At 46.9% G+C, this 15,485-nt stretch overlaps 1 protein-coding gene across 1 annotated transcript in view; it reads right to left on the reverse strand.

Moving 5' to 3' along the window:
• FoxP (forkhead box P) overlaps window positions 1-14,971 on the reverse strand; it is a 712,908-nt gene extending 697,937 nt beyond the window's left edge. Inside the window, exon 1 of the mRNA XM_071660484.1 lies at window positions 13,609-14,971. Within this exon, the coding sequence (XP_071516585.1) occupies window positions 13,609-13,866 (258 nt within the window). The 5' untranslated portion in view covers window positions 13,867-14,971. The remainder of the gene's footprint in view (window positions 1-13,608) is intronic.
• Window positions 14,972-15,485: the final 514 nt, after the last annotated feature.

The raw sequence follows: 15,485 nt of genomic DNA on the forward strand, positions 1-15,485 counted from the left end.
CACACTCACTAGCAGGGACAGGTTCGACTCCATTGAGGCGACAGGTTCTTTGGCGACACTGTACTCGTGTACGGTCAACTGACGATAATACAACCTGGCCAGACGTGATTCTTCACTCCATGTAACCCCAAGCACACACACATATTATATATATATATATATATATATATATATATATATATATATATATATATATATATATATATATATACAGAGAGAGAGAGAGAGAGAGAGAGAGAGAGAGAGAGAGAGAGAGAGAGAGAGAGAGAGAGAGAGAGAGAGAGAGAGAGAGACTGGATAGATTATATAAATACATATAGAGAGATAGTTAGGTAAAGGGCTGCACTGTAAGACATCTACATTCGTGGACGATACTTAATTAGGAATTAAATCTACAACAGAAACTGGAAGTCTGCCACTTCTAACTGACAACAGACAAACTAACGGACTGGCGTAATGTGTGGCAAAAGAATGCTAACACTGATAAGTGTGAAGGTTTACATATCCTGGTGGTGAAAAAAGAAAAAACAAGCTATAATATGCATTCTGCTGCGCTACAGAAGGCATATCAGGAAAAGGTCTTGTGTGTGATAACCTCCGGAGACCTCAAGTCAAGCAAATAAGCACTCAGATTCATCAGAAGTTTGGATAATCTCGATCTCACAAGCTAATTATGGGTAGAGTCATCTGAAATAATTCGAAGGTATGGATATATTAACTCGTGGGCAGACGTTTTACATTAAATGAGGCGAAGTACTTTTTCTTCAACAGGATTGTATGGAATGAACGACCAGCGAGAGCGGTTGATAACAATACCATAAATACGTTTGGCAGAGCATTGGTAAACACCTTGCTTCAAGTCCAAGACTAACGTTAATTGCACTTCCTTAAAAGCTACAAGTTTATAGGTCTTCCTCTTTGAAAAATCTGAAAGTCCTTCTGCCTCTACTACATTTATGAAGGACTTTCTCATCTCTTCCACCATCAAAAACAGCCTCGTTAGGACCCAGTGGTCTGTTGCTGTTTGAATTCAGTTGTATATCCAGTTGGAGTGGGAGTCTGAACGGAGAGAACCTGTAGGTTAGTGAAGTGCTTCAGATCCCTGGGAGTGGACACAGCAGCGGATGGAGCCAGAGGTTAGTCAGAGAGCGAGTGAGGGGCATAAACTGTCAGTGAGGGAAAAGATGGATATGTTTGATAGTACAGTAGTCTCGATGGTGCTCTTAAGCATGCGAGGGAAGGTGGCTACATGTGGTGTGAGGAGGGCTGACCATATAAGAAATCACTGCTAAGATTGAGGTGTGGTAGTAAGGAGGTTGCGCCGCCAGTGAGAAGTTACTTACTATGGCTAGGGTGCATCATCGTCAGTTGACGAAACGCGTACAGTTTTGTCAGAGACGCTCTGGCTTCAAAGGATATCTTGACTATGCTAAAGAATGTAACACAGCCTTGGAGCTCCTAAAAATTTCTAAGAGAGTCCCGGGACAATGATAATGATAACGATAATGATAATATTAATAGCAATGATAATAACAATAAATAATGATAATCTAATACGCCCTTGCTGATCTCACCAAGGCATCAGATGATATGGCCAACACAGAAGACTTCCGTTAAGATCCAGGGAAGATCAAGCATCAACCATGACTACACCTCATCACGCTGTGTCCACCACAACCTGCACAACACCGTGCAGTATGATAGATCCCCGACCGTTCGGGAGTTACTGCCCGACACGACTATGTCTTCACGCAACAATCGTCGCAGAGTCTGATGAACAGGGGTATACAAAGTAGCCCAGACCTAAGCTGCCGAACCAGAGAACTTCTGTTACTATCTAGGACGCCCCAACTAACAGAACCTCATGAGCAGATTCTTCAAAGTATGTTCCATGTCATCCCTCATCATCATTATAGAGACAGCCGTGGTCTTTGGGACAACACGGCGTCAGAGGACAGATCACCGCCAACCCCAGACAACGCCCTCCTCCTACGGCTGGTCGATAATTCAGCTTATCCTGCATCCACAGTGACTGACAACTTGTCACTTGGTGAGGAGCACAAAGCGTTGGTGGAGGGAAGGCTGCCGCCACGCCACCTCTGGAAAAGACCCACACACTGCACCTGGATCAACGCCAAACTCTCCACCAAGACAAAGATGCTGATTTACCAAACGTGTGTCCTCAGCGTCCTGCTCTATGGCAGTGAGACATGGGCCTCATACAGCTGCCAAGAGGAGAGAAACTTAACAGCTTTCCACCTCTGCTGTTTACGTCGCATCCTTGGCATCGCCGGGCAAGACGGGATCACAAATGCTGACGTCCTTGCCAAGGCCAATCAACCCAGCATTCTGAGGCTCCAAAAGGAAGTGGTTGTGCTGGATGGGCGAGACACTGACTCAGGAGGCAAGACGGACGCATGCCTAGAGACATCTTCACGGTGCGACAGCCAGGTCTCCAAGACACCAACCACTCATCACCCACAGCACCGTTATACACACGTCTACAATCATGACGTGAGGGACGTTAAGCTCAGGCATCAACGTAAAGGAATCTCCCTGTATAGACGGGTTGCGAAAGCATCACATGCCCTCGGCAGACGTCATTACACAACTACGACGAGGCATGACTCCCTCAGCTGCAGAACAGGCGTGAGGGAAGGGAAGGTGTGCGTGTGGGTAAGGAGCAGTCAAGACTCGGCCACTGAATATCACAGGTGAGACACCTGTGGCAGGTCCTGTTGCCTCAGAATCGACCACTCCATTCACATAAGGAAGTGCAACCCGCACAAACCCCCACCATTCATGGGAACGCTGCAAGACCAAACGCTTAGGAAGGCAGGATATAAGCAATATATATATATATATATATATATATATATATATATATATATATATATATATATATATATATATATATATATATATATATAATGCAACACCAGAATCCTTTTCATGTGGCCCCCTACACATTCCAGGCTGCGCTCCTCGCGGGAGCAAGGTAAGGAGGGTTTCTTTGGGTTCCTCCGGAACGCTGTATTCCTTCCCGTCCGCTGGTGGTAACACAGCCTCGTCGACGGTGATTTCTCTCGCGTCGTTACCACTTGCAGATTGAGTTCAAGACTCTATTTTCATTAACGTGTGTGTGTGTGTGTGTGTGTGTGTGTGTGTGTGTGTGTGTGTGTGTGTGTGTGTGTGTCTATACATACATACACGGCAATGACTAAACCTCTCCTGACTATACTGCCGTCCAGAACGCCCCTCTACAGCCTCCAGAACTGGACGCACGCCAACCACATCACCATCAACCAAAGCGCCACCGTGGTCATGCACATCAACCTTGCCTCCAACCGTGTCTCACTCCCCCTCTACTGTCTCACTCACACCCACTCTCCCTCCACCTCACCCCAACCCGACGACGCAGTCCAGCGAGCTTCTCGGCGTCGTCGCAAGGGACGACGACCTAAAAGCCGGTGGGACAAATGCCGTTCGTAAGTACTGTGTATAAACCCGTAAGTATCCACATTTGACTCAGGACACCTTGGCCTCCCCGCGCCGCCTCCAGTCGATAACGTCCTCACAGCTTTCGTTCTTGCCAAATTTACCCACGTCTCCCCCTCTTCCATCCCAACACGACAGGGGCCACTAAAACAAAAAGTACAAAGAATGGCATTCAAAACCATACTTGGTCAGTATATATATATATATATATATATATATATATATATATATATATATATATATATATATATATATATATATATGTTCTTTTCTTTCAAACTATTCGCCATTTCCCGCATTAGCGAGGTAGCGTTAAGAACAGAGGACTGGGCCTTGAGGGAATACCCTCACCTGGCCCAATTCTCTGTTCCTTCTTTTGGAAAATAAAAAAAAAAACGAGAGGGGAGGATTTCCAGCCCCCCGCTCCCTCCCCTTTTAGTCGCCTTTTACGACACGCAGGGAATACGTGGGAAGTATTCTTTTTCCCCTATCCCCAGGGATAATATAAATATATATATATATATATATATATATATATATATATATATATATATATATATATATATATATATATATATATATATATATATACATATATATATATATATATGAGAGAGAGAGAGAGAGAGAGAGAGAGAGAGAGAGAGAGAGAGAGAGAGAGAGAGAGAGAGAGAGAGAGAGAGAGAGAGAGAGAGAGAGAGAGAGAGATGCAAGGAAGCCAAGTTTCGAAACTACCCATCGCTGCCAACAATACTCATACACAAAGATATATTTCACTGTCGCACAATACATGACACACGGACCTGCCTGACGCAGTAGAATTAAGCATTTTCCACAGGCCAGGGGTAACACGGCCTCTGAGGCATGAAGCTACGTCATGCCTCTCGCCACTACTCAGTCACTACTCAGACAACCAAAGCGCTGACATTATATACTGACTTTGTAGAGGCCTCTGAGAAAATTGATGACGGAGTCGTGACACATAAAATGTCACTGGCAGGATCAAGTGGTACAAGTGTGAATGTGAATACAGATCAACCCAACAAACAAGAGCTTAATATGATGTAAAGCCGAGAGAAGCTGGTTGCACCACAGTCAGTATCTGCGTTCCCCAGGGAAGTGTTCTTGGATCTCTGTTCTTTTCTCACTCTTATCTTACGCAGACGACACGAAAACCCACAGCTTCATTTTACTGAAAGATGATATCAACACGAATCTTCCATCAGTACACGACAACGAGCCTACAATCAAATATCTATCAGTTCCTACGTTGAAATAAAAACATTAAGTTCAACCGAGCTTAGTTTCCAAGTCCTTAGCCTTGAGGGAAACTTGACATGACAACCAGCACAGACAGACAGTTTCAGAGAAACATCAGTATAGGTTGTACGCCAGAAATTGGGCTAATAGAGATTAACTAGATGACCTTACCTTCTGCCAACAAGGGAGTGATCAATACTCCTTCAAAGAGGACTGTAAGCAGAGTCCTGAAAACTTCTAAACAACGACAAGGTAGAAACGATGAAGACACTTTGAAAAGTAACAGTTTACGCCAGACTGGAGACCAAATGTGCAAGATCGTCTTTTATAAGGTAAAGATTCCCAAGACTTAAGAGAATTTGTACAGAATAATTACATCCCGTCATGACTTATTCCATAAATCTTTTTTTTTTTGTCTAGGAGGGACTGGAACAAAATCACCCAGTCTATCTATTATCACCAGGGGCGCAGGTGGGAGAGATGTATAATCATAAAGAATATATGGGTGATACTGAAAGACTGGTCGCCAACTTACACTCGAAATGTATTCGCCGTTGGAACGACAGACATGAAAGACTACAAGTTAACGCCGGTGACATTCAAAGGTACCTTAATTACAGTGGAAAATAACGTAAACGTCCAGGCTCTGAAATGTTCAACGTTGTAACCGGCAAATATTGCACACAATGCCGGTCCTGTCAGCGGGACAAACTCAAGAACTCACACGATAAATATCGACCAAGTGCACCAGATCAGCCCGGGTCGCAATGGGTACGTAAACCTGGGGGCCGCGGCCTCAAATAGACCGACTGATCTGAGCGGCAAGAGAGCAACTTGGGCCCAGACGGAGCTGTCAGTGACGAGTCTCCAAAAGTCGACGAAGAGTGCACGCAGGTATGGCATGGTATGTATGTGTATGTTTGCACACACACACACACACACACACATATATATATATATATATATATATATATATATATATATATATATATATATATATATATACATGATATATATATACCATGAACCTATATATATACCATGAACCTCTACCGACACAGGTGAGTCTTAAATCATTGCTGGTACTGTTCTGGTCCTCAAGGCTGACCATTTATATAATACGTTTTTATACGTTCAAATACATACACTATACATAATGTATACAATTGTGACCACAAGAGGCGTGTTAGGACGATGGCTGGGGTGTACGTGGTTGTGGTGATGAGGGAGGAGGAGGAGGAGGAGTCGTGGAGAGTGACCGCAAGAATTAGTCTCTTGACCGAACGTAGGTCACAAGGGAAGGGGCGTGGGATGGTCTCCCATCTCTGTAGCCCTGCCCGAGGCTGCCGCAGTGATGTAGTGACGTAGCTAGGCTGAAGTGACGTACCGGCACGGCCGCAGTGATGTAGAACGTGTCAAGTCGGAACGATGGAGGGTAAACTTGGCGTCAACGTTATACCAACGCTGCCACCAGGCTGATTCGTCAAGATTAAGATCTCTTCGTTCTCCCAAGGCTTGTCGTCCCTCCGTCTGTGTCAGTCTTTGTCTCCCACCGCCTGCACAGGACGACTGGCTGGCTGGCCGGACACTCTGACGTTCAGACAGACTTAAGACGAACGCCCCACCAGTGTGTGTGTGTGTGTGTGTGTGTGTGTGTGTGTGTGTGTGTGTGTGTGTGTGAGGGCGAGGAATACACGATTGCTCCCCGGGTTGATAACGAAATTTGTGTTCATCGTCGATTACCGGGCGTAAGTGTTCGATATACATCCACAGCGGAGGGAGACAATGAGAGAAAGTCCATCAGAACTTGGGGGGGAGGATTTTCTTCAGTGACAACGGAAATACCGCCTTGCTTTGTCAGTAAACAAATGTGCACTTGTTTGGCAGTTGAGTCAGAGTCAACAGCGACTCAGCATATCTGTGTGTGAAGAATAAACATTGCAAAATGGCCATTCCAGATCCTGATGGGGCTGCCCGCGGCAACCCACCCACTCACCCACCCCGCCCTCGCCACCTCTAATACCCCTCCTCTCTCTCTCTCTCTCTCTCTCTCTCTCTCTCTCTCTCTCTCTCTCTCTCTCTCTCTCTCTCTCTCTCTCTCTCTCTCTCTCAGCCTCTGTCACTCTGGTCCCTGCGCACTGGTGCACTACGGCCGCTAAAGGGGGGGGGAGAGGGAGGAATCCGCTAGTGTGATACACCCCCACCATCCAAGGCTGTCGCCAGGATCACAGAGTAAAAATAGAAAAGAGGAAAAAAAATGTAACTCTCCCTTGTATCAGGCTATTAAGAAATTCTTGAGGCAGCCAGGATATAATGATGGATAAAGAATTTACAACCAAACTTGCTTCCTGGAGGTTCATAAACTGGTGTGTAAATTGCTTACTTACGACGCTCATATACCTGACTCGTGTCTCCACTGATAAAAAATGACAAGGCTCGTATACCAGAGGCGCGCCTTGAGAGATACAAAGTGGCGAGGCTCGTATACTGGACTCCCGTCTTGCGAGATACCACACGTATAACAAGACTCGCGCCTTGCGAGATACAGTGATGTCACTCGTGTACATGACTCGGGTCTTGCGAGATCATGATGTCACTCGTGTACCTGACTAGGGTCGTGGGAGATACAGTGATGTCATTCGTTTAACAAGACTCACGTCTTGCAAGGCACAGTGATGTCCATTGTTCACTAGACTCGCATCTTGCGAGATAAAGTGATGTGACTTACCTCACAGATAAGTGTCTTAAGAGATAAACAGCGACAAGGCTATTAGAATCAAGTCTTGATAGATAAATGAGTGACAAAGCTCATATACGAGACTCACTTGCACTATAAGAAGCCTTTGAAGTATCAGCCAAGGTGTCAAATACGAGACATTACACAAGAAACTACATAAAAAGTGTCACCGCTGTTTTGTACAAGAGCAAAACAGCGTAAGAGTGCTCAAAGAGCGACGTGCATTAGCGAGCAGACCAAGAAATTACCCCATTCGCTCACATCAATTCTGTACCGGCCACGTGTAATGCAACAAAACCACTGACCCCATCTACAACCATGCCCCACAGACCTTTTCCTAATGTTTCCCGACCCCTTCATATTCCTTGGTTCAGTCCACTCACAGCACATCGCCCTTTGTACGCCAAATCACTCCAGTCCACTCTATCCCGTGCATGCCTTACACCCTCCTGCATGTTCACATTCCAAGCACACAGAAAACGTTTTTACTCCACGCTTCTCTCGAGCATGTCAGCACTGCTTACGTAAATACCTCCCGTTCCTCATCCACTCCCGTAGCTTCATTACTCTCCCCTTTTGCCATTCTACACTCGTTCTCTCCTGGTATCTCTTCATGCAAGCCTTTAATTCCTTTTTCATCACCCTTCTCTCACCCATATCGTTTCCTCTCTTCAATTATAAATCTTCACCGTAGTCTCCATCAAGTAATGATGAAACATCCCACCAGGTGCTCCTATCACCACATTCACATTCAAGAGTCTCTCTTTTGCACGCCTATCTATTAGTAAGACACTCCAACAATGCTAGCTTTTCATATTCCCCGTTCAAACAAGTATAATTATGTATGACCTTCTTTATAAACCACGTATTCCCAATCACCAGTCTCTACTCTGCAAACTCTTCACCTTTTCCATTCAAATCACTGAATACCCCATGCCACCTAATCACACTTTCAGATGCCTCGTTACCTAAACATACAACATAGCCCTTTCTTCTCATCTCAGTTACGAAGAGGATGAACACTCCTCGTTTGGCTCCTTCGTGTCTTCCAACTTTTAGAAATGGAAATAAAAGGAAAGGGAGTTTTCCAGCCCCATGCTCTCGTCCCTCTTAGTCGCCTACACGCAAGAAACACGTGGGAAGTATCGATGGTCCCCTGTTCCCTGGGACTGGTAATGGTAGAGCGAAAAGAATAAGTCTGTTTGCCAGAATAAAGTCCCTTCTATGGCCAGGTAAATTTTCATAGCCAAGCACTTGTGTTTGCTAACCTACCTTTCAACATTCTCATCACTTGTGAGAAGCAACCAGACTGGAGAACAGATGATCCACCACCCAAGTGGCATGAAGCGAAATACGAGGCCCTGGTTAGTGCTAATGCAGTTAAAACATCATTTAAGAAAACAATGTTAAAATACAGGTGAGGTTATCATGAGCCAACCTCACTGACAGCAAATGGATACAGTCCTACGGTGATAGATGGTGTACCGGTTAGCGTTCCTGACCATGACGCATTCATAGGCCACCCCAGGGACGAGCGCAGAGGTTCGAATCCTGGTCGTGGCAGTCAGCCCATAGTCAACCCAGCTGTTCATCCATCCTTAGGGGTTGGTCGATAAAATGGGTACCTAGCTCAGGCTAGGGAATACATACATATATATATATATATATATATATATATATATATATATATATATATATATATATATATATACATATATATATATATATATATATATATATATATATATATATATATATATATATATATATATAGCGTTAATGAGAAAGCCTCGAACAGGGCTTCAGTTGCCCGTGCTGTCTCAGCTAACATGCAGTTCGTATGACACTGCTTAATGACAATGAATCATATTTTTGAGTTAATCGATACCACCACAAATATTTTTGATGGCTGGTAAGCGAAAGCTCTGAATAAGTCGCGAGTATTCTTCATTCTCCAAATTACTTATACGAATCAAATAAACTCAGTAAGAGCTGTGAATATCCACAAAATCTAAAAGCGTATAACTGTATCAAGGATTCACATACGAGGCAACAGAAGCACGAACGACAACTTTAAAGAGAAAAAAAACAACTGTACACTAGCTTTTGTGTGGTGGGGAAAACAGATCGTACGTGCGACAATTCTTACACTACAGTCTCACTGGCATTACGCAAAGCCAGCAGGTTTTCCTGATTCGTTGAACCGCTGATATTTGTGTGTGGAGGTGACCAACGGTGTGTGGCAACACTACCCGGCCTGACCTCACCACCACTCACGATCGTCAAGATAACCGGTGATCGGCTACCTTTCTGGATGTCGAACCTGCATCGGTGATGTTCTGCATTTCCCCAAATCGTGAGACAGCGTTGTGTCTTTAATAATACAATCTTGCATCCTGAGATAAAGGCATCTTGTAACGGCTTGATTTTCCATGCTGTTATGAGGTCTCTCAGCTTGGTCCCTGACCGAACAGTGGGGGGCAGAAGACATTCAAAACCAGTTAGGTATACGTAAGGTAAGGTAACGTCCCAGACCTAGCCGTGGGGGTAGAAGAACTTCGCTGGTTATAAGGTAAGATAAAGTCCTAGACTCAGCTGTGGGGGTAGAAGACCTCCGATACCATCGTTCGTGTACGTTTTAAGGTAAGGTCTCACACCCCACTGTGAGGGTAGAAGACCTCCGAACTCATAATTAGGTGTACGGAAGGCAATGTAAGACCATCGTATAAGGTAAGAGATAACTGTAAAACTGATAAGGGTGTTGTAAGTCCGAATCCTCGCCAGTTAACTGACGGCAGTCCTTCACATCACCGGAAATGAATCGCTAAAGGGTGTGCAATACAGAGGTCTTGGCTAACACTGTACTCCTACCGGTATTTACTGCTGGAACCAATTGCTCTTCACGTTAAACGTCAAGTGATGATGACCAGCCGATCTGGATAAGACGTCCCGCGCACAGGTTCTCCTGCGGGAGGGTCTTGAGGAAGGCCAGACAGTCGACACGCCAGGAGTTTGTGGCACCACGACGAGGTCAGGTACTCGACACAGCACTGCCTGACGGGCTGACGAGAGGGGAGGCCAGGTACTTGCTACACCATTGGCTGACAAGGAGGAGGCCAATGGGATTAATACACACAGCGCCTCACATAAAGATACTAGCGACAGAGAGCACTAAAACAATGGGGGAAGATAAGTCGTTATCACTATGACTGGTAGCTTTGAAAACCAAATATTGTACAAAATACTAAACCTAGCTTAACCACCGTCACTTAGCTTAATTCAGGCGCAGCTTAGCCTTGCTTAGCTCTGCTTGAGTAGCTTCTGAACAAACATGAGAGTTTTCTCCCAAACTTCCCTTGGCTAAAGATTACTCCACTACCCTAGGAACTGGCTAATGTCTAGTGGAAGGAGCTTCGATCGTTTTCTTTTCTACTCCGACTAGATTAAGATAAGAACACGACTAGTTCGAGATAAGAACTCGACAGCTTCTCCATGAACAGTGGCTTTTCCATAACTGGGATTCTCGAGTTTCCATGGCCCTTGCAGTGTGGAGAGAGCAGGCGAGCGACCAACAGCGATGGAAGAGCGTGGCCGCTGGTGGCTCACAGTATCGGGCGATGGATGCGGCACTCGACAAGGATGCAAGGTAATGGGAAGGCTATACTGATCGACAGGGGAGAGCCACGCGAAGCACACAAACCATTTGGTCGTGGACGACGAAAGGAGGGTACGACACACGGTCGAAGAATATGCCACGTTAGTGAACACGCTATAGCTCCACGGCTGTGGCACACCAAGCACGCTCACCACAGATGTAGCTACCTCACCATGCACACCTCGAAGCCTCATCACACACACCTCAGCCTCACCACAGACCTCGCTACCACATCATACACACTTGGCAGCCTCACCAGAGATCTGGTTGCCTCACTACACATGCCTTTGAGCCTCACCACACACCTCTTGTCTCATCAGACACATATGAAAGCCTCATTACAAATCGGGCTGCCTCACGAAACACACCTCGTAATCTCATCATACATACCTGGGCACCTCACTACAGGTTTGGCTACCTCACCGTTCACCTATCGCCTGTTACATAGGAACCTAACCATCTGACCAATGAAGCTATACACATACATATACATATGTACGTGGGAGCCTAATTACATCTTAAGGCTTGTCCCCCAAAACATACACACACACACACACACACACACACACACACACACCTGGGAGTCTAGCCACAAAAAGTCAATACCTAGATACTTACCAGACAAACCATGCATCTCAATGCCTCTTTGTACATATATGGTAGCCAATTCGCACACCTGGCTGCATCAAGTCATATCTGGGACTTTAACTATGTATGTGGAAGCTTCTATTTCAGATACACTTTGGAAAGCGTTACCAGATATCCAAGACCCTTACGAAACTACTTGATAACTAAACTGAACACCATACACTGGAGGCCTCTCTCCACCCGTGAGAGGATACTCATGTACAAATGAGGCTCAACGTGCAATCCGGAAGCCTCAGAGGGCAAACCCAAGCTTCATCAGCTGCACTATACACTATAGACGCATGAGACACCTGTACTCGTCACTCAAGACTCATCAAGAATACGCCAGGCCAATTACAGACCAACAAGACTTGTTATACACTTGGGAACCTCTAAGTACATCAAAGAACTTTACCATACACTCATCCAACATACACTTATAAGTACTCTAGTGCCTACCACAGCGCCTCTCTATACACTTAAAGAAAACCCTCATACACTTTGCATTCCCTTTCAACTGGGGGCGTCATACACCTGGGAGCTCATCACGTCTGGAAGCCTTACTGCCTACCTGGGGGCGTTACCACACACTTGTAACCCTCATCATACACCTACGAGTATCATAACACACCTGGGTGCCTCAACAAACATATGAGATCCTCAATACACCTATGAGCCTCACTACACACCTGGAAGTATTACCACACTCTTGGATATCTCACCACACACCAGGGAGCATTATACTACACACCTGGGAACCACATCACGCACCTAGAATCCTTGCCACACATCTGGCAGCCTCCTCAAACACTCAGAAACCTCATCATTTACTTCACACCTCACCACACCCACAAGAGCTCAAGCAATCATTTGCCAACCTCACCACACCCAAGAAAGGCTAACTATTCACTTGGCAACCTCACCACACATGCATGAGAGCCCAACTTGGCAACCTCACCACACACGCCTGAGAGCCCAACACTTCACTTGGCAACCTCAACATTTCCACGAGAAGCCCTACCATTCACTAAGCGACCTCACCACACCCACGAGAGCCCTACCAATCATTTGGCAACCTCACTCCATCCACGAAAGCGAAACTATTCACTTGGCAACCTCACCACACATGCATGAAAGCCCAACTTAGCAACCTCATCAAATCCACGAGAGCCCAACCATTTACTTGCCAAACTCACCATACAAACGATAGCTTAACCAGTCACATGAACGTCTCATTCTACTCTCCAATGATTCACCAAACACTTAGAAACCACACACACACACACACACTTTGGAGGAAGGAACTTCACTTCCTCACGTGAGGACCTCCTCATACACTCTAGCACCTCATCTTACAGTTTGGTCGCCCATGACAGACAGACACACACACCTGCTCGGAGAAAGGGTAGGCATCAGTGATCAGTATTAACTACATGTGCTTTAATTGGCCACCTCACAGGTTTGCACCTGATCATTAGCTACACAGAGATGAGTAGATCCGCGTACTGATTACTGATAAGATGTGCCCTTCGGCCCTCACCATACACAACTATACAAATCAATCATTAAGCATCTAAACCAAGAAAAAAAAGTTTAATCAGAGCTTATCAACAGCCCCAGAAGTATTGTTAACCCTAATCGTTAGACGGCAAGAGAGAGCAGGTTGCTTCAAATCCTTGAGGAGACTAAAGTGATTCGAACTGTGAGAATCCTGGAGTTGTTCCCAGAGTCAGCAGTGTTTAGTATTCCGTGGCTACACCTGGCGTGAATAATAACAATCATATGCAATACACCTGTAATTGCTACGCTGGGCTGATTAAGAAGTCCATACCTGTCTGGGGTTGACGATCTTCCCTATGTAAATCTTCTTGAAGCCTGCAGAGCTCGGAACGGAGTTCGGAACGGTGTCAATGGGTTCATCAGAGAAGGACCCATCCCCCTGCATGGCCTCCTCTCCCCCCATTGTTGACACGCCCCTTTCCACGGCTCCGCCCACTCCTCCTGCCGTCCCATCAGCATCGTCTGTTCCGTTTTCTTTCGTAGGATCCGATTCGGGACGGTCTCCCATTTTCTCTGGTGGCAATGACATGGTTTCGGGGTACTTTCGCCCACAGGTTCACCCACAGCGACACGCATTTTGGTCCACTTCACGAGCGCACGACCGCGTGCACATGACTGATACAATTACCTCAACGGGCGTGATGGTGGCAAAAGCGCGCTCCAGCCGAGCTCTTACAACACTGGCAACACACAATGCATCTCCCGAGCAACGCAACACAACACAACACACCGCACACACACGCCGGCACCCGGCGGTTCATTAACACTTGACCTTACTCGACACGGCCGCTTCGGCCTTAAGGAACACCCGAGTCACTGAAAAGCCGCACGATTGTTCATTGTCAGGTGAGGAAGGGGGCCCTTCCCTTCCGCTCTCTCACGCGCTGGTGTCTACCAGGGACCAGAGACCAGTCCTCCCTGGGCCAGGCACGGAACAACTCCCGCGGATACAACGTAAACACCCGCTCACTGTGCGTCGCGACCACCAGGGGGCAGGGGAGCACCTCCGTCAGCACTTGAGAGAGAGAGGGAGAGGGAGAGAGAGAGAGAGAAAGGGAGGGAGGAGGAGTGAGAGGAAGTGCGTGCGTCCAAAACCTCACTGATACACTCGCGAGGGGCTGCCTGGTGGAGCAGGACTTTTAGGTGAGTGGTGGCGGCGGTGGTGGAGGACGTGGGTGGTGGTGGAGGTGTCTCGACAGCCACTAGTGGTGGCGGGGAGCGTGGTGGTGGTGGTGGTGGTGCCTGGCCCAGTGTGTGTGTGTGTGTTTACAAGACGGGGAGGACCCGGCCGGCGGAGGGGGCGGGCCGGTACGGGGGAGCCACCATGAGAGAGCGCCTGATATACTGTACCAGGAGCGGACGGACCGAGGGAAGGACACGGCCAGAGATTGGAAAGGCTAGTAGGGGCCAGGAGGCAAGGAGAGAGACACAGGATGTGAGTATGGGAAGACAGAGAGGGCGGTAGGGAAGCTGTGGATAGGGTGGGACCTGAGGGTGTGGATGAGGCGACAGCAAAAGTATCGGCAGGAGAAGGATCATCTGGACGGGGAAACATTACTGGATTTCACGGACGCATAGAGAAGCTGTGGTGCGCACACACGCACACAGACACACACACACACACACTACCTAGTAGGGTGCCTGTAGGAGAGGTGGGCGAAGAGGTACAGGGAGGATCAAGGAGTGAACTTCATGGTGTTATCGATTAAAAGGAAAAATGGATAAGACGTGACGAAGAGAGAGAGAGAGAGAGAGAGAGAGAGAGAGAGAGAGAGAGAGAGAGAGAGAGAGAGAGAGAGAGAGAGAGAGAGAGAGAGAGAGAAGGGCAAGGGGGGAGAGTTCGACGCAGGAAGGACCGCGAGAGAGAGAGAGAGAGAGAGAGAGAGAGAGAGAGAGAGAGAGAGAGAGAGAGAGAGAGAGAGAGAGAGAGGAGCCAGGGGAGGAGAAGGGTGTTAGAAAGGGAGGTTGGAGAGGGCCGCCGGGGAAGAATGAAATGTGGGGTTTATGAAGAGAGGCAGGCAATGTGGTTATTAGGAGCCGGGGAGAGTTAGAAGGGTGGAGAGGTCGGAAGGAAGGCAGGGGAGGAGGTACCCTGCTAAAGATGGATTAAGAGGGGCAGGAGAGAGGACGGTGCAGGGGACGGAGACA

Source organism: Panulirus ornatus, chromosome 71 (assembly GCF_036320965.1).
Source record: "Panulirus ornatus isolate Po-2019 chromosome 71, ASM3632096v1, whole genome shotgun sequence".
NCBI lineage: Eukaryota > Metazoa > Arthropoda > Malacostraca > Decapoda > Palinuridae > Panulirus > Panulirus ornatus.